This window comes from Scleropages formosus, chromosome 5 (assembly GCF_900964775.1).
Source record: "Scleropages formosus chromosome 5, fSclFor1.1, whole genome shotgun sequence".
Lineage (NCBI taxonomy): Eukaryota > Metazoa > Chordata > Actinopteri > Osteoglossiformes > Osteoglossidae > Scleropages > Scleropages formosus.
Window position 1 is genome coordinate 16,992,776 of NC_041810.1, and position 20,581 is coordinate 17,013,356.

The window sequence follows — 20,581 nt, forward strand, 5'->3', positions numbered from 1 at the left end:
TGGTAAATTTGGAGCAAAGCTATTTTTCCACATGTACTTAAGAACTGTAATCACAAATGGTCAACTGACTGGGATATTTCTCCTTTTCACAGCTTATTACAAGAAGGGTGACTACGACACTTATCGTAAGCCCAATCTTCTGTTAATACAACAGCAACAACAACAATAATAATAATAATAATAATAATAATAATAATAATAATAATAATAAATTACAATGCAGTATTTCTCCAGACATAAACTGATGCTCCTGCATATTTCCCAATAGTATCATGCCATTTACCATTTAAAATTTAATTTAAGTTGAACTTCATGTATACATTAATGGGGGGGGGGGGGGGGGGGGACAGCAGGCTTGGCTGGGGCCTGCTGTGTGGTGGGTCTGGGGTTCAAATCCTGCTTGGGATGCCTTGCAGTGGACCAGCATCCTATGTCCCCCCTCAGCCTTCTACTCCGTGTTGCTGAGTTAAGCTTCAGTTTGCCATGCCCCTGCTCAGGACAAGCTGTTGTAGACAGAGTGTGTGTTTATGTAAATTAACTTGATCAGCACAAACCACAGCAAAAGATCATGGCTGTCAAATTCAATGCCACCCTTACACCCAGGTTGGCGATAAGGACTTGGTAACCCCTGTGTATTGCCGACACAGAGATAAGAACTCACATCGCTAATGAGAGTGCCTCCTTACGAGAAATTAAATTTAAACTCCTGATAGTCGTTGCCTTTTCATCTATCAAATTGTGTTTTCATTTACTGGAACTACTACTTACTTTTATTTTCTCTTCACCCACGTCTCACAGCCCTGTTATTATTTTATTGCACTTTTAATGTGTTTTATGATAAGGAACCACATAAATTTTTAAGATATACAGTATGTGCCATATAATTCCTTGTTTTCTTAGACTCCTTCTTTCACTTTGATCCAAATTAATATTATGACAATTATGCTTTATACTGGACTAACTAAATGTTTTGAAAAACTCCCAATAATATGAAAAACCTAATACTCCCTGTACTATGAAAAACACAGTTAAATTATAACAAAAGCGACTCAGTGAGTGAAGTGAGTGAAAGAGGAAAGCAACTATATTAAAATGCTTGATACATATAATACACAAAATATTGTTATGTTTTAAGACTATGGAGCAAAGTTATTGCTAGTTGTTTCTTTGAATATTAGAGAAATGTTGAGGACACATACATATGTACACATATATTACTTATAGATACTGTCATCCTATCTATTTTGTAATTGAATAATTTCTTTTTTACAGGACTTATAGAGTGTGCGATTGACCGGTGCTTTGAGGGTGTGAAGAGATATGGAGACACACAGAAAATAGTACCACAAGAACCCCTATCAGGTCCGGCTCATTTATAAGAAAACCCACACTGACAGAATCACATTCAGTGCCTGAGAGAGCAATTTTAATACTATGTTTTACTTCTCTTTTTTTTTTTACATCTTTTTCTTTTCCACAGACCTGGCAGAATCCTTCTACCACTGTCTGCTGGCAGTAAGGGAGTGTGTCCAAGATTATTGGTTACACACCGAGCTCTGACCTGAACGACTATCATTTCAAAGCAGTAATCTCAAGGAGAGAAGAGGCATAATATACACTGTAGTTTTTCTTATTAGTATACATAAAGTGTGGAGATTCTTATCTGTACAAACATGTAGAGCATGGCAGTACTGCAGGCTTCCTTTTCTTTGAGGTGTCGCACGTGACGGCATGTTGTTCTTTTAAATGGTTCTCATGTAAACATTCACTTGTACTGTGTGACCAACAGATGTACAACAAGCAAATAAGTACTTTCACTTTCTCTTTCTCCCATTTAAAACTCGGTTTCTGGTTTCTCAGTCTCTAGCTACAGGAAATTTATCATAAACTGAAAGTTAAGAAAGGGGGTGCGGTGGCGCAGTGGGTTGGACTGCAGTCCTGCTCTCCAGTGGGTCTGGGGTTCGAGTCCTGCTTGGGGTGCCTTGCGGCGGACTGGCGTCCCGTCCTGGGTGTGTCCCCTCCCCCTCCGGCCTTACGCCCTGAGTTGCCGGGTGAGGCTCCGGCTCCCTGTGACCCTGTATGGGACAAGCGGTTCTGAAAATGTGTGTGTGTGTGTGTGTGTGTGTGTGTGTGTGTGAAAGTTAAGAAAAACTAAGCTGAAATGAAAGTAAAAAAAATACAAGTAAGAAAGAACTGAAGCAAACAAATAAACAAACACAAAAAACCCCAAAAACAATGCCGTGTAAACATTTGCCTTTTATTTAAATAATATAGTTGTTATATCAGGGATCCAAAACAAATAAATGTTTGTGAAACTGCTACGCATCAGTCTGTGCTGATAGAAGATGAAGGTTTGCAGGTTCCAGAATTTTCTGCAGAAGTGCACTGTTTGAGCAACAAAATTTGGGAATCAGAGGTTTTATGAATGTAAATTTTCAAAACATTTCCGTAGCACACACACACACACACACATTTTCTGAACCGCTTGTCCCATACGGCGTCGCGCGGAACCGGAGCCTACCTGGCAACACAGGGTGTAAGGCCGGAGGGGGAGGGGATACACCCAGGACGGGACGCCAGTCCATCGCAAGGCACCCCAAGCGGGACTCGAACCCCAGACCCACCGGAGAGCAGGACCCGGTCCAACCTACTGCGTCACCGTGCCCCCTCATTTCCGTAGTAATTAAGGGGAATTTCAGTGTAAACGGCCCGACTACCAAAGTTACCACAGTTAACTGTGTCACATAGAGAAACTTGAGTTCGTATGATGGTTAAAGTGATTTACTTCTTTTCAATACTTACTGAACTTAATGAAATATTAGGGACATTTTATAAAATTAAAACTGAGTAACTGAGCGCGCTGCTTAAACTATGCTGTAACAGGATGTTATAAACTGCTCAAGAACTGCTTTGACTTTAGACCTCCCAGAAGTCATTGAACTCCATTCCAGTGTCTTACAGCGACATCTGCTGGTTTTACACGGAACCTTTCGTTTACGGAGGTGCGATGTTGAAAACCAGAGATGAAGGGATTATTCCAAGGGCAAAACTGCCCAGGCTTGTGCACTGAAAAAAATAGTGTAATTCAGAACTAACACTAAGTTCTGCTATTAGACAGTCATCCCACCTGATGTTACTTGCGCTGCATTTGAATATTTTCCAGTTCCAAAACGCGTTTAAAGGAAGCACTGTCCATGGTGCTGATATGACCCACCTGAGGCCGGAACATCCCTAACACTCAATCCGAATCTCACTGAGCTGATCTCGACGGGACGTGAGAAGATGTTTGGAACAGCACTTTACTGATGCTGATATTCTATTAAAGTAAGATAAAAAGCCTGGATGAAATATATTTCAGTGAGTGAGTGTGCATTTGTAGTGTGGTGGCATGGTTTCACAGCGAGTAGCGCTGCTGTCTCACAGCGCCTGGGTGGTGCGATCCCCACTCAGTCTGTGTGGAGTTTGAATGTTCCTCCGGGTGCTCCCGTTTCCTCACACAGTCCAAAGACATGCTGTTCAGGTTCCCCCATAGTGTGTGAGTAACAGAGAGAGTGTCTTCCACTGATATACGGATGAATGACCCATTGAAAGTAGTAGGTAGTGTATCTAGCAGTGTAAATCACCTTGCTGAATAAGGTGTGTGGGTTGATAACAGTACATAGAGTTCATTGGCAGTTGCTTTGGAGAAAAGCATCTACTAAATAAATAAATGTAAGTGTGTTCCTGTGGTAGATTGGTGTTTGTGCTCAATTTCCAATCTAAGTAATGCCTATTACAGTTATTATGTTTGTTTTTTAGAATCATTCCACTTGAAGAATGTGGGGGCTAAAACAGAAAGATAGTAAAAACAGACTGTTGCTGTATTTCTTCTTTGTTTGTTTGTTTTAGTTCAATATATTTTTGTGTATTTTTATAGAACACACAGTTAACCATATACCCCAAGGTTTTTGTCTTACAACTCTGATGTCATTAGGACAGTTATAAAAATAAGAAAAACACATCTGAATACATTTTTTAGCTATTTTAGAGTTATACAATTATAGTGTCTTGCTACTCAGTTTTATTATATGTTTCTTGCAGGTAACAAATATCTAAGGTTGATGACCAACCTTTGTATCTGAACGTATTAGACGGAAATTCGGAACACTGCGTGTAATGACATAATATGGCCACAAGATGGAGACAAAGACAAAAGAAAGACTCACTGTGTTATTTTTTTTTTTTTATCCTAACTCGTTTTAAGTTTTCGTAGTTTTTCCAGCATCTATCAGACTCATGGTTTAAGGTCAGCAAAAAGTGTTACTGTTTTGAAATTCTCCAACTTGTATTAAAACAATGCACAAAGTTACCATGAAAGTCCATAATGTCAGCTTGGAAGGCAGCACTGAAGAAAACATGAAAAAGCAAATATACCCACGCATATATTCAGCGATAGAGATCATTCACACGTGAGCCTGAACGAGGCGGCAATGCAGTAAAAGGAAATTCAATTAGAACTATTACAGAACAGGAAGCTGAAAAAAGAAAGCTGCACTTCAAGCACTGAGTACAGAAACTGATGTCTCCTTCCCACCTTCCCCGGACAGGTGCGTTTGATATGAAGCCACGGCGACGGTATAACAGCACAGGCATCAGCAGTCGTTCATGCGCGTTTTGCGGCTTCAAGTTCCTCACAGTCATGCGTTCGTATGAAAAAGGACGCCTGAATCTCGGCGCGCTCGTTCCCGTCCTGGTGCCCCCCCGCTCTGCACCCCTCCCAGCGCATCCCAGTGCACCGGCGCGGCACGTGCCGTCCTCCTCCGCGCGCCCTTCGGAGGGCTCTCTCGCGCTCTCACTCCAGCCAATTATTAGCGCTTTGGGGTCGTCTTTGAACGCCCGTCTGTCGCCTTTTCCGGGTGAGTCGTTCGCACCGGAGACAGCGCTGCCAAAAACACCCCGGGACACTGTCATTTATGTATGTATGTATGTATCATATGTTACACACACATACCGATCACATTCAAGCCATTAAATGCAAATTTTGCAGCAATCAATAAATTAATGTTATGGATTTAGTTTCAAGCAGGACGTCATCATAATTATTATTCTTATTATTCTTATTATTCTTATTATTATTATTATTATTATTATTATTATTCCCTATTGATTCTGTAGCGATATTGTTGGAATAGACCCAGTGCAAAACTTAGTTATTGAATTAGTGAAGTTAATTCGCGGCTGTCATTCACTTTGTTCAAGGAATTAAAGAGAGTTGTCAAGACTGCATCGTTTGCTGCAAATTGACTCACTTAATGTAATAAACTGATGAAATGAGTACAATTTGCTTTTTTTTCCATTACTCTGAAATTTATGTCACGTAATAGAGTTTGCACTGAAAGACATGTAAAAATATTTGAACATGTGCAAATATTCACAGTGACCAGCGAGCGTATGGTGGTCCGTGAAAAAGCAAACCTGACTTGGTCAGGGTTGGAACAGCAGCGACGCGGTCAGATTTTAAAGATAGTGGCAATTTTACATGTTCTGAAAGGTAAATATGCTCTTCTGTGTTGCTCATCAAAGTGAGGAGAAAAGTGCAGCTCAGTTTGTCTTCTTTGGACAAAATGATGAGGGTGTCGGCGGCTCTTTTAACGCGAAACGGCGAATAAATACGTTAAAAACACATGAGACAAAGTATAAGACTGTTTAATTGTTGAATTATTGATTTGAATTGTTCACTCGAATGGTAAAACCCCCTCTCTCGATGTCAGCGATTTACATATAGATGTATCAGTAAATAAACCTCCCCGTGTTTGTTAATTATGACCTGTATCTGTTTTAACCTAATTTGCTATAATTAAAAAAAAAGAGGATTTGCACTTAAAATCCGTTTCTTCCAGACATTTTCGCTGTTCCCGTGGGAGCGTTTTTGAGCGCCGAAGTAGGGAAGGATACAGCTTTATAAATATTTAATTCAGATTTCTTTTGCAGTTTTTCCAATTAAGGATAAAGTATTGCCCTTTGATGGTGTACGAATTTGTATCCAGTCTCTTTCATGACATTTATTTCTTTGGGAAGTCTGAATTCCTTAAACTAAAAATCAAGATACGAACAAAGTCTTAATAATAATAATAATAGTAATAATAATAATAATAATAATAATAATAATAATAATAACAATAAATTAACAGAGAAAGAATAACAGCTACATTACAGTTGTCGTTCCAGGTGAATCCTCATTTTAACTCAGTGTTTGTCACTATATCAGAATTTTACAGATGTTGCCCTTGTTACAGATGAAAACTTAATTACTGCATAATTTTGAAGCGGCGCGTGCCTGGGCTGAACGTAAAGGAGTTACAGAGCTCCTTGAAAATGTAAAGTGATTTGCATAAACTCGCTGTATTGTTTCAACCAGTGTATCCAGAAGGTAAAAAAACTGTTTTGGATGAGAGAGACAGTTTAAGGAATTGCTGCACAAATGACACAAACAGCATTGCTGGACTTCTTTATAACTCATGACATCCTTTAACAACCAAGCATTACTGCGCCTGCTGCTTGCTGAAGAAGCGAAAACGCGGCACTTTGCCGTATATGATTATAAACGAAGTGAAATGATATGATGGATGTATAATAAAATGCTGTGGGTGTTACAGTATGATCGATCTACTGCTTTAGTAAACCAAAGACACCAGTCTTAACGGATGCAAAGGAAAAGCACCAGCTGTGACATCAATACAAACACTCATCTAAAATCTGAGCGCAGCACGAAATCAACATATTGTGCGTAACTGACAACGTTGATGACGTTTATTGACACAATTGCCTTTACTTTGATATCCATCATTTTACACTGTGAGGATCCGAAGCGTCACTCTGCTTATTTTTCACCATTTCCAACACAGTTTATCGTTCATGCTTTGAAGCACGCGTTCCTAAAATGCTCCCTGACACTTGCTCGACGCAAAGACACTCGCAGTGGACTAAGATATTATCTTTAAAGCGCACATGAACATTCAGGGCGCGCTCCCAACCCCGTCTACACAGGGTCTTTCCGGATTTTTTTGCGGCGAATTTAAAAAAAATGACGCAAGCTTTCGCCGCAGCCAATGGGGAGCGAGGGGCGGGGCCGCCATGCAAATACGAGGTCCTTTTATGGGATTGTCTCCGCCCTGTGCCAGGTCCGCGGCGGTGCCCCCCGGGAGCCCGGAGCCTCGGAGCCCGGGAGAAGGTGCGCTCCGCTGGGACGCAGGAGCCATAAAGAGACGGGGAGGGAGGGGATGAGATTTCTCGCTACCCAATCCCCCTTTCCCCCAGGGAGAGTCAGCCTTCCCCGGTCCATCCCTGTCTCTTGTTCCGTAATCATTTCATTTTACTCCTTTTTGAAGCGCTCGCCTGTTTTATCCCACTTTTCGTTGCACAATCCCGTGCGCGCGTGTCCGCCTCCTTCTTCTTCTTCTCCTTCTTCCCCTTCATCTTCTTCTTCTTCTGAGCAACTTCGGCGACTCCTCTCGTCCTCCCCGCACCGAGAAGCTCTTCAAGATCCCGGCTGATGCTGAAGAGCCTCCTGTGTGATCCTCTGAGATGCTCCCCGGTTCCTGCGCTCGCCTTCCCGTCCCCTCGAGCTCCATGTGAGGACGGCGCACCCTGAGCATCTTGAGCATCCCGAGCATCCATCCTCTCAACTTGGTCTGGGATCTAAAATAAAGAGGGAAACCCAGAGGGATCCGGAGCTCGTCTTTGGATAAGGACCTTCGTCGCTTCCCCCCCTTCGCTGCAGCACTTCTTCACTTCGGGGAAGATTTTTTTCCTACTCCCCCACCCCCGTTTCAGCTGGTTTTGTTAATCCAGGTGGCCTTGTTTCTTGTTTTTGGAGATTTGAAGGAGGATTATTCAAGTTTGAGTTGGTGTTAAGGAAGATCTCCTCCTCCCCCCTCCCCGAAGGCTCGTTCTCATGTTCTCCATCCAGGACAGCCTCCCGCGGGGGGCTCTGACCATGAAGGAAGAGCCCCTGAGCAGCGGCATGACACCGGTCCGCTCGTGGATGCAGAGCGCGGGGATCCTGGACGCCAACACGGCGGCGCAGAGGTAACGCGGGGTGCGCGCGGAGGGATGCGCGCGCGCGCGCGGGGATGCGGGAGGTGCGGGCTGCTGATGGAGGAAGCGGCCCGAGCAAAACGCGGAGCGACGCTGCTGTGCGGGGTTTGAGCGCAGAGCCGAGCCGAGCCGAGCGGAGCCGAGCCGAGCCGAGCCGAGCCGAGCCTGCGCTTATCGCTCATACATCGCGGGCGATCCGGGCGCTAAAAATGAATGTACTTTCTTCATGTAGTAACAGTAACAAAGCAAAGGGCAGCGGGGAGTGCAGTGCTTAAGGTTGTCACCGCTGAAGGTTGCTGGTTCGAGTCCTGCTCCTCCTGCTTAGTTTCCTCCAGGTGCTCAACATGATCTCATACAGTGAGAATACTCTGCTGTACAATGCCATGGGTAAATGGTTGCAAAGTTCATCTAACAGTGAAAGTCACCTCGAACAAAGGTGTCAACTACGTAACAGTCAATAATATAATAATAACAACACTAATGATGATGATAGTAACAATATATTCAGGAAGGCATAAGATGAATTTAAAATGATAGTAGAAAAATGTAGCCAAAATAATCATGCATGCTTACATTTACTAAAGTGAATTTACGTGAAGTATTTTCTGACATAAAAATGACAAATAAGGCGCAATTTCTTCTTCGTACGTTTTTATAAGCCGTTATCTCCGTTTTTATTAAAATGCACGACTTATGGTTTACGATCATGGTGGCGCGGCGCTCCTTCTGGGTTTCGCAGAAATACTCGTGCGACAAACTTTGAAAGCATGTGTTTGACTTTATTTCCTGCAATTTCGCCGGAAAGTTGTCGAGCCCTGCGGTGCGCGCTCCCGGAACGCGGGTTCGACGGCAGATCGGTGGGGCTGGTCGGGACGGCGCATTTTGGGCAGAAGTTACAGGTTCCTCGTTGCGATCAGTGATCACCTCCCGGGGACAACAAAGTAATCCCGTTACCTCACGTGCTCCAAATATACAATATTTATAGGGCTACATTTAAAACATATATCAACACTGTTTTAAACTTACTAAGATTTGGTACTCAGGTTCACAACTTTGAGTAAAATATTTTCTGTGAGTGAAGATTTCACTTTCTTACAAAAATGAGTGCACTATTTACAGTATCTAATTATATAACTTAAGTTTAGCGGGATAAAACAAAATATATTAACACTGTTCAGTTACTTGTGATTTATTTTTCGCAAAGTAAATTGCAGGCTGCTTTCTGTTAGCGCCTCTCTTTGTCAGTGTGTGTGTGTCTGTATGTGTGTGTGTGTGTGTGTGTGTGTGTGCATTAAACAGATTATTCATCGTAAACACGTCGTAGCCTGGCCCTGCTAAATGAAAAAAAACAGGGTACCACAATTTTGTACCTTACATGATCCCCGTTGTTCTTCATAATGGCAGTGGTATAATGAAAATAATAGAAAGTCAACTGAATTCATTTGAAAAATAATAACTGTTCTATATAATCATTATTTTTCAAAGACGATACAAGACAAAATCTTTGAATTACAACTTTAAAGTAATTTTAACGTTGCGTCTTAGTTGCTTTAAAAACAGTTTGTACACTGATTTAACTGTGTATTTCTCTTTTGTGTTACCTCAGATTTCATTTCGTACCCTTCGTCGTTTCCAGTTTTAAAAATGCAATCTACGAGAAATAATTTTCAAATATTGATTTCACGTTTGGGTAAGTTGCCAATATGCCAATATTTCATATCTGCAATAATATGCTGCATTTTTAATATAACAGCCCTGCGCCTGTTGAAACACTCAGTTGAAATTACGGGGAAAGTGAATATTTTAAAGTGAAATATCCACTTCATAGTTTGCGCGAATTTTTAAGCATTTTTAAATACTAAGCTTAATTTTTAAGAAATGCGCTTGTGCATAATCGTGCTCTCCTGATAACATTAGATGTCGTTCACTTGTTACAAAAATTATTTGTTAGGCTCATCTGTCAAAAAGTGCTTCTGATCTACTTTGTACCTTTCAGTGAAGGAACAAAATGTGCCTTTGAGTGTGAAAAACTCATTGCCTCATTTTTAATTTAAGTAGCTTACTTCACCAGATATTTCATATTAATATTTCCCAGCCCTAAGCCTAAGTAAGACTGAGAGCGAGGCAGGATAAGGAGGTGTCTCTTGGTTACCACTTGTACCATGTTCGGGGGGCATTTTCCATTCATCCTCCTCTTGGGCAGCCTTTACCTTCATTTACCCTAGGGTGCAGTTCCAAAGGGGGTGGGGGATGGGAGCAGGTGGCATGCTGCCGAGCACACAATCTGGTAACCTGAAGGTTGTGTGGTGAGGTCCCAGGGCAATACCTGCTGCTGTTGTACCCGTGAGTGGCGCGCATCGCCTTAGTTGTATTAGTGGAAAACATTGCTGTAGGTAAAATGTAAGTCGGATAAAGACTTTGAAAAGAGTAAGAATATTTGCAGGACTGAACACAAGGATCGGTTTGGTTTTTTAGAGCATGGTGTAATGTGGCTATGCTGCTGTCCTGCTGGGATGGGACGCCACCTCCTGTCCTCCTCTCCTTCTCCGACCGAGACCACCTGAAGGCGGCGAGCGGTCGAACCGCGGGCCGCCCTCCCTCGTCCGCCCTCTCCGGCGGCGGTCTGGCTTTCGATTCCCGATGAAGAGAGGGAGACCCCGTGTCAGCCTGCACCCGAGCTGCAGCGGCCCTCTTTAATATTAACTTTGCCTGTTGCGACTCACTGTGTGGCAGGAATTGGAAACGTTGCTCTTCCTCAGCCAGGAAGAGCGACTGTCCACCAGTCCAAGGAGTTTGCAGAGCAATGACGACGGTGTGTGTCGTGGCGGGCTGTTCTCAAGCAGTGCTGCTATGTGGCTCCTCTTCACCCTTATCAGAGCGCGTTCAGGACGTCCTCCGGTGCCCAGTGCGGCCCGGGGGATCAGCAGATCAGCCACATGCCCGGCCAAAGACGCCAGCATTAATTTGACTAAACGGTACGGCCAGCTGGGAACTCCTTCTTTTATTAATCTCTCTGCCTGCTTTCGGGGTTTTCGTCGAAACGATGCAAAGTGTCCGTCACGGAACTGTGCAACTTTGTCGACTTTTCATCGGCGACACATCACCGATAAATGAATCGGTTTGTTAAGGTCGTTCCTCGGGTCAGTCCCTCCACACGCTGCTGTAGTATGAAAATGTAAATCATGACTGAATATTTATGATGACCTCTCAGGCAATTGATTTTAAACTGTTGAAAGACCTCAGCTCTTATTTCTATATGGCTGTGGAAACAAAATTATTAGAGTAGCCTTAGTGCTGAGGCTGTGTGCTGTCGACAGGGTGTGTCAAAGCTGTCAGCAGCTACAGGTTGCAGATCAGAAATTGAGGAATGACAAATTAGTAAGAATACGTACTGTAAATCTTCGGAAATATATGTAATGCACGTATATATCTGTACGTATATATCTACACATATATATACAACGCTTTTCTTTGTTTCAGTCTTTTTTGACTTTACATTTTCTTGTAATATTGTGTAAGCAACAAAAAATAACATTTTTTTATCAAAACCTATTCGATTAATTCTGCATTGCAGAGTGCTGAAGTCTTTCTTTTTACATAATTTACAGTAAGTGCCTTCTTTTTGTATTCGAGGCTTTTGGAGTCTGAAAAAACGTCTCGTTTTTTAGGTTTGCCATGCTCCTTTCTGATTCCCTTTATCAGTATTACTTCATAATTCAAATTTCTGATTCTTTCTCCAAATGTTATAAACACCCCCTTGTGATTTATTACTACTTTCAGTTTATTCTGCTTGTGGAACTTCAGAAAAATCCAATAGAAATGAGTAAAATACCCTCATTTATTTCAGCTTGTTTCGTAGTTACCTGCTTTTTTTGTTATACCTCTGAAATAATATTAAGAAAACTTTAGACTTTTCATCTGATCTCTTCATACTGTGTGAAGGGAAAATACTGTATATAGATTTTTGCGCATCAAACAGGTTGTACCACCAGTTTGGATCAGAGTAAACCACTTAAGAAGCAGAAAGGCTAATGTTTATGCTATTAGCGATGTGTTAATTTAAATCAAATAAAATTAATTTAAAAACATTCTTGGCCAAAATTTTGGGAATAAATGAGATAAAAGTAGAGAAATGACGTATATCTTTTGATCACAACATATTAAACGGTAACCAGTTTGGCCAACTTTGTTCTGGTGAAGTTTAACATCTTATGCTATAATCCAAATTGTTTTGTACAGCGATTAATACGGTTACAAATATGTTAAAGTCATGAGGAAATATAAACCCTTAACACCATCAAAGCACAGGCAATAGATCAGTGGTTCAGACCAGTAACTAAGAGAATTTTGCAAAGGGAATGAAGTATGTGGACGCTGATATGCGTTCTCCTGGTTATTTAGGAGTCTGCGTCCAATGCACCCAGTCTCTGTGGAGTGGACGTGGGGTCCTCTGTCCACACTGAAGCTTCCATACTGGGCCACAGTGACACCTGCTGGGGAGGCACACCCCTGGCCCGGCATGTTACTCTGAATGAGTCCTTGCCTTGTTTTCCATCCCATGCCACTAGTCCCCCCCCAGCCCCACAGCTGGGGAACAGACCTCGGTGGCCCCCCACCTGTACCATTACGACACCACATTCCAGAGGCCAGGCACAGTGAATTATGTCACCTCTGTTTTTGCACGTGGGCTGAGGTAATAAAGTCTGGACTAGGAAGCGCGGGAGCCTGTAAGAGTGTGTGTGACTGTGTGTGCGTGTGTGTTTGGGGGGGTGAACAGAACCCATCCATCAGTGTGCATGACACTGTGGGCTGTGAGCACACGCTCTTTAGTGAATGAAGTGCATAGGTGCATCAGAAAGTTGCCACCAATCAGGTCAGTCTTGCAGTGCTTTTGGACAGCACGCTACTTACCGGTACCGGGCACTGTTGTGGTTAAGGAAGTGGACCTGTGACCTTGAGGGTGTTGGTTCAAGTCTCAGGAGTGGTTCTGGTGCTGTACTCTTGAGAAAGGATCTGGATTTTACTCACTGCAGCTATATAAAAGATGCAAATTTAAACTGCTCTGTATAAATATGGTGGCAAAGCACTGAAATATGAGTAATAATCATTGCTCACAGAAATTGCTATTTAAGTTACACATCATTCATAATTATTAACATACATTACCGACATTTGGGCAAATATGCATGTAGATTATTGGTACATTCCTCCGTAATGCATTTTGCATTAAGCAAATAGTGCTGAGCTTTTGCAATATTAACAAATGACGTAAGGAGATTTTTTCTTACACAATAGTAAAAGTTGTGCTGTGACCGGATTTAAGGGAAAAATATGTAGCTATCATACGAGTTCAGTAAACGTTTGCTTCAGAATGAGGAACAACAGTTACGGCAGTTAGATTGCATTTGCCTACTCCAATAATTACACCTCATGTTGCTCGTTAAATGGAAATACAGAAATTCTCAGGGGCAATTAGAATAAAAAATAAGGAATGGTGAGAACGGGCTTGGAAGTGTCCCGGATGCAGTTTAAATAGCAGGCAGGCCTGTGCTCTCTGGCAGAAATGAGCGAAACCCCCAGACTGAAGGCAGAGTTCGGGTACAGGTGGCCGAGGGAAATTCTAACAATTAGTCCGCGTCTCGGAGGCGGCATCGCTCCCGACCCCATTAGAAGTGTACAGGTGATCGGTTAATGGTTTCAGCTGTGGGCTACTAATTATGTTTCCAAATGTTTGCGCGAAGGCAGGCAGGGTGGCGCTTTGATTCGAAGCACGCCGACCGGGCAGGTGCGCTTGTACCGAGCAGCCAGCGCCAAGCAGGTGAGGGAAAGACATGAGGAAAAAAAAAAAGGCAAAGCGCAAAAAAACACATGCGGCAAGAGTGCATTTGTTAGATGATCATTTGCATTTGTGCAGGGCTGGAGAAGTGAGTGAAATTTAATTACTGACTTTTAAACTTCTGTACAGCTTGGTGAGGTTGAAGGCGGAGTGGCAGGAGAGAAGGAATTTTTCCCTGAACTTCAATAGCGGACTGGCATGCCTTTCTCCTCATTTTATAATTTTTAAAATTATAATTTGAACCAGGAACAAGGGTTCAAAAGCAGCACTTCCAACTACTGTGCCACCTGCTGCTTCCTAACAGTAAGAGAATACAAGTAGAATAATATAGAGTAATAATAAGACTTCCCTAATAGAATAAAAGTAAATAAACCATTTCTTGCATTCCTTACTGATAACTACATCTGAATGATCCCCCCCCCCCCCCCGAATGAATCCCCCACGAGGTTTAAAAAAGTTCCAGCAATAGACACAGGAGGGGTTCAGTTACATGCATGTTTGTCCTCACAGTCCTTACAGTTCATTAGTTTTTATTTCCTGATAATTGATACCACTTTGACCTCAGAGTCCCTGCTAATAATTGTTGGGGCAGTTTAATTAGAGGCCCTTGTCGTAATAATTGTCAATGTAAATTGTGCGTGTTGTTGAGGCTGGAAAGACCAGGTCTGACACAGAGCTGAGCAGTTGAGCCCCTCCTGCAGGAGGAGGCCTGATTTCTGCATCTTAATAGTCGGCAGCGTTTGCCTGTAATTTGCCCAGCAAGCTACGGGAAATCATTACATGTTGCTAAAAATGGTTTACTTGTCTCACTGCAATTACTAACAAATTAGACATTAGCTGGGAGCATTTAGCTACGATTCGTAATAACCCTTTATGATTAAAGATGTAGTGTATTATATTTTTGACGTGCAGCAAAGCTTTCGATTGCTATTTGTAGGCGTGTGGGTGTCTCTCTGTGTGGAAATGAGTATGCCGTACACCGGGTGGGGGTTCCTGCTATGAAAGACGATTCAATATCTTTAAAGTGAAATTACAGATTTCTGAAATTCAGATTTATTTTCCCGTATTTATTCTCGTTTGCTTCAGCAGCCGTGTTTGCTTCGGTCATAGCAAATAATTAAACATTAAATATTTTTTTCCAAAAAAGAAAAAAGTAACGGGTAAGCTGCAAGTTTTAGATGCGCCGTTGAAAGAAAGCGTTGCGAAAGCTCGACGGAGGTAGCAACTGTGCCGCAGTTGCACCGGCGGGTGTTTGGAAATATCACGTGAAAAAGAAAAACATGTCAGTATAAAGTACATTCTGCCAAACACGCTACTGTATATTCATGGCTTTTAGAGAAATAAGGAAAATCACAGTTATGAAAAGTTCCATGAAAACCACTTTAATTTTTTCTCGGCCTTATGTTCCGAACGCTCCTCGGTCCTGTAAATTCCTTTCGGAAGGGTGGCATACGCTCTGGTCGAACGACTCGGTGTGTTGTCATGTTTGGCCCTACCTTTTCCACTTTTCATGGGACTTTCTGTAAAAGCTTTTGGCTATAAACTTATTTTGCTGAATATCAAAAAATTACCCTAATGTGTAATATGTTAATAACCCGAATAGCCTGATACTAATAACATATTTCTGTATATTGCCGTGTATTATGTTGCATTCGATATAGTGTATTTTCAGCAGTCTATGTTGAAAAGAAGAGCCAGTCTCAGCACTGTGACTTTGATGCTTGAACAAATTTTCCCCTTTGTTTCTCCTGGCTAATTGGTATCAGTATCGATTCCTTTAGTACCAGTCACAGTAAATAAATACTCTACAAATAGATGTAAAGGTTTCGTCAAAAGACAAGCATAAACCGTGCTTTGGGTTTTCTCTTTTTCTTGATTTAATTTTTCCAGTGTAGGCAGAGGACTCCTATCACATCCAAAGTGGTTTGGGAATCACGCATGTTTGTTGCAACCTCAAATCAGCGCTTTGACTCCTTGGAGGAATTAGTTTAATCTTCGTTAAGGGAACTCTAAGAAAGAAGTTAGTTGTCTCGGGTGCACTTTTGTCCTTTGGAGCACATCTGCCTGCACAAGTGCGTGTTGGTTTGTGTATGCGGCCACTTGGGCGCCGTCCAATGAGATGCTAGTTTCAAAGCCCAGCGCTCTGTAAATGCCAGCTTACGACCCGGACTCTTAATAGACTGATGCCAAGCCAGCGGCTACATGAGTTGTGAGAAAAACCAAACACTGCGCAGGAAAGTGGACACAAAAATACAGCAGTTATGCAGCTTTCTATTTGTGTCGGGAATGAGGGCGGTTAGGGTTGGGTTTGCGCTCTGATGGAGGGCTGGGGGGTGGGGGTGGGAGTGTCCGCAGTGCATGTTAACATGGATCTTCTCTCAGCAAGTGCTTGCATGTAGCTATGAAGCTCCAGACCAACGCACGCGCGCACACACACACACACACACACACACACACACACACACACACACAAATCTAATTGCTATTGATTTTGATTAGATTCCTACTCTGTGTGTTCTGCATGGATATTGAATAATGCAGGCTCATTAGCCAGCTGAGCGTTGAGTTAATGTGTTAAAATCAGGGGAAAATACCACCGTGCTCTGTGCTCTTTCCTTCCGGTGCTCTGTTGCACTGCTTAGTGCTGTTTGGTAATAAGGAAATAAAATACAACATGCCGTTCTCGAAAGAATCCTGGAATTCCTTGAGAAGTCTAACAGTTTGAAAGTAAATTGCATACCTGTTGTTACTGCAGTTAAAAAAATTATTAAAACTGAATGAAAACTGCAATTTTGTCTATTTATGTAGAGCGGACAAAACACACGAGGTGGCGTAATGCTTACAGTTGCTGCTTCGCACTCGAAGGACCCAGGTTGGGGTCCTGCCTCCTGCTGTAGTACCCTAGGGCAAAACACTTACCCTGAATCAATACGGTAAAAAATTTACAGTTGTATAAATACTATAATTGCTCTAAGATCCTTTGGAGAGAAGCATCAGTTAGATATTAATTTCAGTGAACTGTACATTTTTAAGTTTCATGCCTGATTCTCAGATGAAGTAAATACTTGATGTTTTGGGATTATACAGGTAATTGACAATTGGGCTACTGAAATGGTGAGATTATATGCTTTGAAGCATTGAAGGTAAAATATACCTTGGACAGATCATCACAGGGAACACAACAGACTGCAAATATTCTAATATTCTAATATTCTCTTCTAATGTTAGGTATAAAATACAAGTATGGTTTAATTTATGCTCCTGATTTGTGCTGCAGTTTCCCTGCCTATATTCTATACACCAATTTCCAGAACTGTTCTGACACTCATTTGTACTGCGAGCATCCAGCATATTTTAGTGTTAGTATACAGTAGTTTGAAAACTGACACCTGCCGCTCAGCATGAAATAGAGACCAAAGGAATGGAACTGAATTTTAAAAGTTGCTCCGGTGCTGCTTATAATTCATCATAATCATTATTTCATTGGCTTGTCTGTCTGCCTGGCATGATGGCATTAGCAAGCATCTGTGTCTGAATTCCAAACAGGAGGCCAAAGTGCTGCAGAGCCGATAAAGACAGATGTGGAAAAGTGTGCCAGTGTGAGGCAGGGGATGATTCACACCTTTTTTAAAAATTTTTTAAAAAAAATTCTGACGTAAAATAAATGTCTGAAAAACAAAATCCCTGTACAGGAAAGAGTGAATATGTACTTTGATTGTGACCAGTTACACAGTATATATTGCTCAAATAAAAAAAAAATCAAATCTTCTAACCGTCATATATTTGAAAGGTAAACTGTAATAACTGAGTAAAAGCTAATACAACGAGAGGCAGATTTTATAAAAAATGGACTGTACCCAAAAATCAGTATTAACGTCTTGAGTTTGAATATTGATCTGTATTTCACGAGACGTGTCTAACCCTGGCCAACTGGTGTCCACCAATTGTACCGAAAAAGAAGGATTACATTTTACCGTTTCAGCGCACTGGACTATTTAACCACCCCCCCGATCTGATCAGTGAGTTTCAGTGAGCAACAACGAAAATAACTTCCCCATCACCACGTGCGACACTATGCTGTCCTGAGAGCCCCAACAGGCCGAGGCCTTTCAGGATTCACAGGCACTTGGGGTTCTGATCCTACTTGTAGTCCTGTCCACCTCCCGATCCAATGCGGAGAGCTGGGAAGGCGGTGCGTCTCGGCTAAACATGAGCCCACGGCGGCACCTCTCTGCACTCATTAGCTCTTATTACGCGCTGAGTAAGAGCTAAACAAATATGGGGATGGAGATGCTGCGGCGGCAGCCGGGATGAGGAGGCAAATGTATGCGGTAGTAATTGTGTCCCTCCTAATAAACGTGCGCCGCCCCCTCGCTCATATACCATGTGCATATTTTAAGTTCCCTTACGTTTTTTTTTTTTCACACATGCAATTAGCGGCTAAGGAAATGACAGTTGTAGCGCTCCTTCCTACAGTTCCTCCTTGCCTTGACTTTTGGCTTTAGGTCTCTGTGATCCTGAAGGCTGGTTGCCCCCAGCAGTTGTGTCAGGGTTAAGCCCCCTAGCTGATGCAGAAGTGGGACCAGAGGGAGGAACGAGGTGATGACATCTGTAATAATATACTGCATTTTTTTTTTTTTACCGGAGTAGTTCAGCCGGTGGATGTGTGTAAATGATTCATTAGGATAAACAGAATAGCAGAGTCCTTGGCTTGTTAACGGCACATGACTGTTTGTTCGCTGAGACAAACTGAGCTGGCGATGTTTATACTTCCCAGCCCCCCCAAGGTGTGGAGCAACCTGACAATGCAGTTTGCATCTCTGCAGTTATTGGAGGTATTATTCACTCAAATTATTTATTCATTTATCTGACACTCAAAAGCAGCTCACAATGTGAGGTTTGTACACTAAGCTGCTTACATTGATTTACCAATTTGTACAGTTGAATAACTTACCTTGAATAAAGGTACTACAGCAGGAGGCGGGATTCAAATCTGGGCCCTTTGAGTTCAAAGTGGCATTGCTAACCAGTACGCCACCTGCTGCCCAGGTGGAGCAGTGAGGCAGTGCTCAGTTTGGGTCTCCACAGGCTGTTAAAGGCAAACATGATAAACATCATTCAGTGTAAATGGTGTGCAAACTCTGCTCAGGCGGACTGAACTGAGAAGTAGAAAGAAAGTAATAAAATAATAAAATAATAAAAACGAATCAGTTAAATTTTTTAACTTGGAAACATTACTGTTATGTAACTGATATTTCCTGAAATAAAATATCTGATGATGATGATAATAATAATAATAATAATAATAATAATAATAATAATAATAATAATAATAATAATAATAATAATGAGACTTTATTAAGGCTAATGAATTTTATAAAACATAGGAGGAAGGAAAAACATAGAGAAGTGTGTCCTGTGAAATGAGTCCACTTAGTCATGTCAACCTGTGCGTTAGTGGGGATTTGCAGAAATCTTGGCTCTCCAAGCTTAACACCTATTTCCCCGAAGTCCGCATGCCCTCGAGCACAACGGACTGCGTCCCCTACTTCTTCATCTCGTCTATATAACTGTTATTAGCTGCATTGAATTAAAGCAAAGCCGAGGAACGCTTTGCTTTGGAGCGGTAAACCACAGTGTTCTATTTTCTGTAAACATTTATGTAGAATTTGCTTTGTTTAAAGTACTTTTGTACTTGTATTTTTTACTGGTGTCCTTCTGATGGTGCATATATATCTATATATATAGTTGAAGATTCTCACAAAACACAACTGTCTGTATTGATGAGCAGCCTGCAGACTCACATGCCTTTTTCTACACAGGGTGCTATAATGATGTCAAATCCTGTGTACAGCGATGGAGTCGGAAACAGCTCTTTTATTTATTTGCTGTTTGGCTGTCTATTTAGTCTCTGATTTACAGAGAGGCCTTGCATGGAAAATGCAGAAATATCAATACAGTTTTATTATACCGAGAGCAGTCTTATGCCGCCTGACTCACAAATGTATAAATCGATAGGGCTGCAATTAACATAATTAAAATAATAATGCTAACACATTTCCTGTGTTGAATGTTTAAACAGTGGAAATCTCTTAACATGTTCCTGTTGGCTTTAATGTCTTGTTTCTCCTTATGCCGTGTAACTGCAGCCCTTTGTTATAAGCCATGGAATTGTAGCATAGCGTGGAAAAAAAAATCCAAAATTGAATTTAAAGTTGTGACCATTTTTTGTTTATCCAGAAACATTCATCATTTTGAAATTAAATTTTTATTTTCTTTGAATTAAAAATGGTCCACTGGATGCTGTGTTTTTCTGATCATAGCTACCATGTAAAAATCAGCCGTTCAAATGGGTAAATTACTGCACGTACCTTAACATTGCAAGTCGTTATGGAGAAAAGCATCAGCTGAATGATTAAGTGTAAATGTAAATTAATATTTATAATATATGTGCATATACAGGACCTGTTTGAGAGCCACTATAACGCAGTGGTATTATTTGATTATGACACACCGAAGTCAATTTTAAAAATATTTGTTCAGTTTTAATACAGCACACATGTAGCTTCCAGGGTTGCGGGACATCTGTTTTGGTTTAAGGTTCTCCGACGTGATTCCTACCGAGCCGATGGCCTGCGAGGTCTTTCTGTCCCCCGCTACGCACCTCAC

General features: G+C 41.8%; 1 protein-coding gene across 3 annotated transcripts in view; it reads left to right on the plus strand.

Moving 5' to 3' along the window:
* Positions 1-7,259: 7,259 nt before the first annotated feature.
* The window catches only part of LOC108930915 (transcription factor COE3), a 99,078-nt gene continuing 85,756 nt past the window's right edge, over positions 7,260-20,581 (plus strand). For 2 of the 3 annotated variants that reach the window (XM_018746402.2, XM_018746403.2), the window contains exon 1: positions 7,533-8,067. In XM_018746402.2, the coding sequence (XP_018601918.1) occupies positions 7,934-8,067 (134 nt within the window). In that variant the 5' untranslated portion in view covers positions 7,533-7,933. Of the gene's footprint in view, positions 7,338-7,532; positions 8,068-20,581 lie in introns of those variants that run through there. The other variant, XM_029252292.1, reaches the window with a different exon arrangement.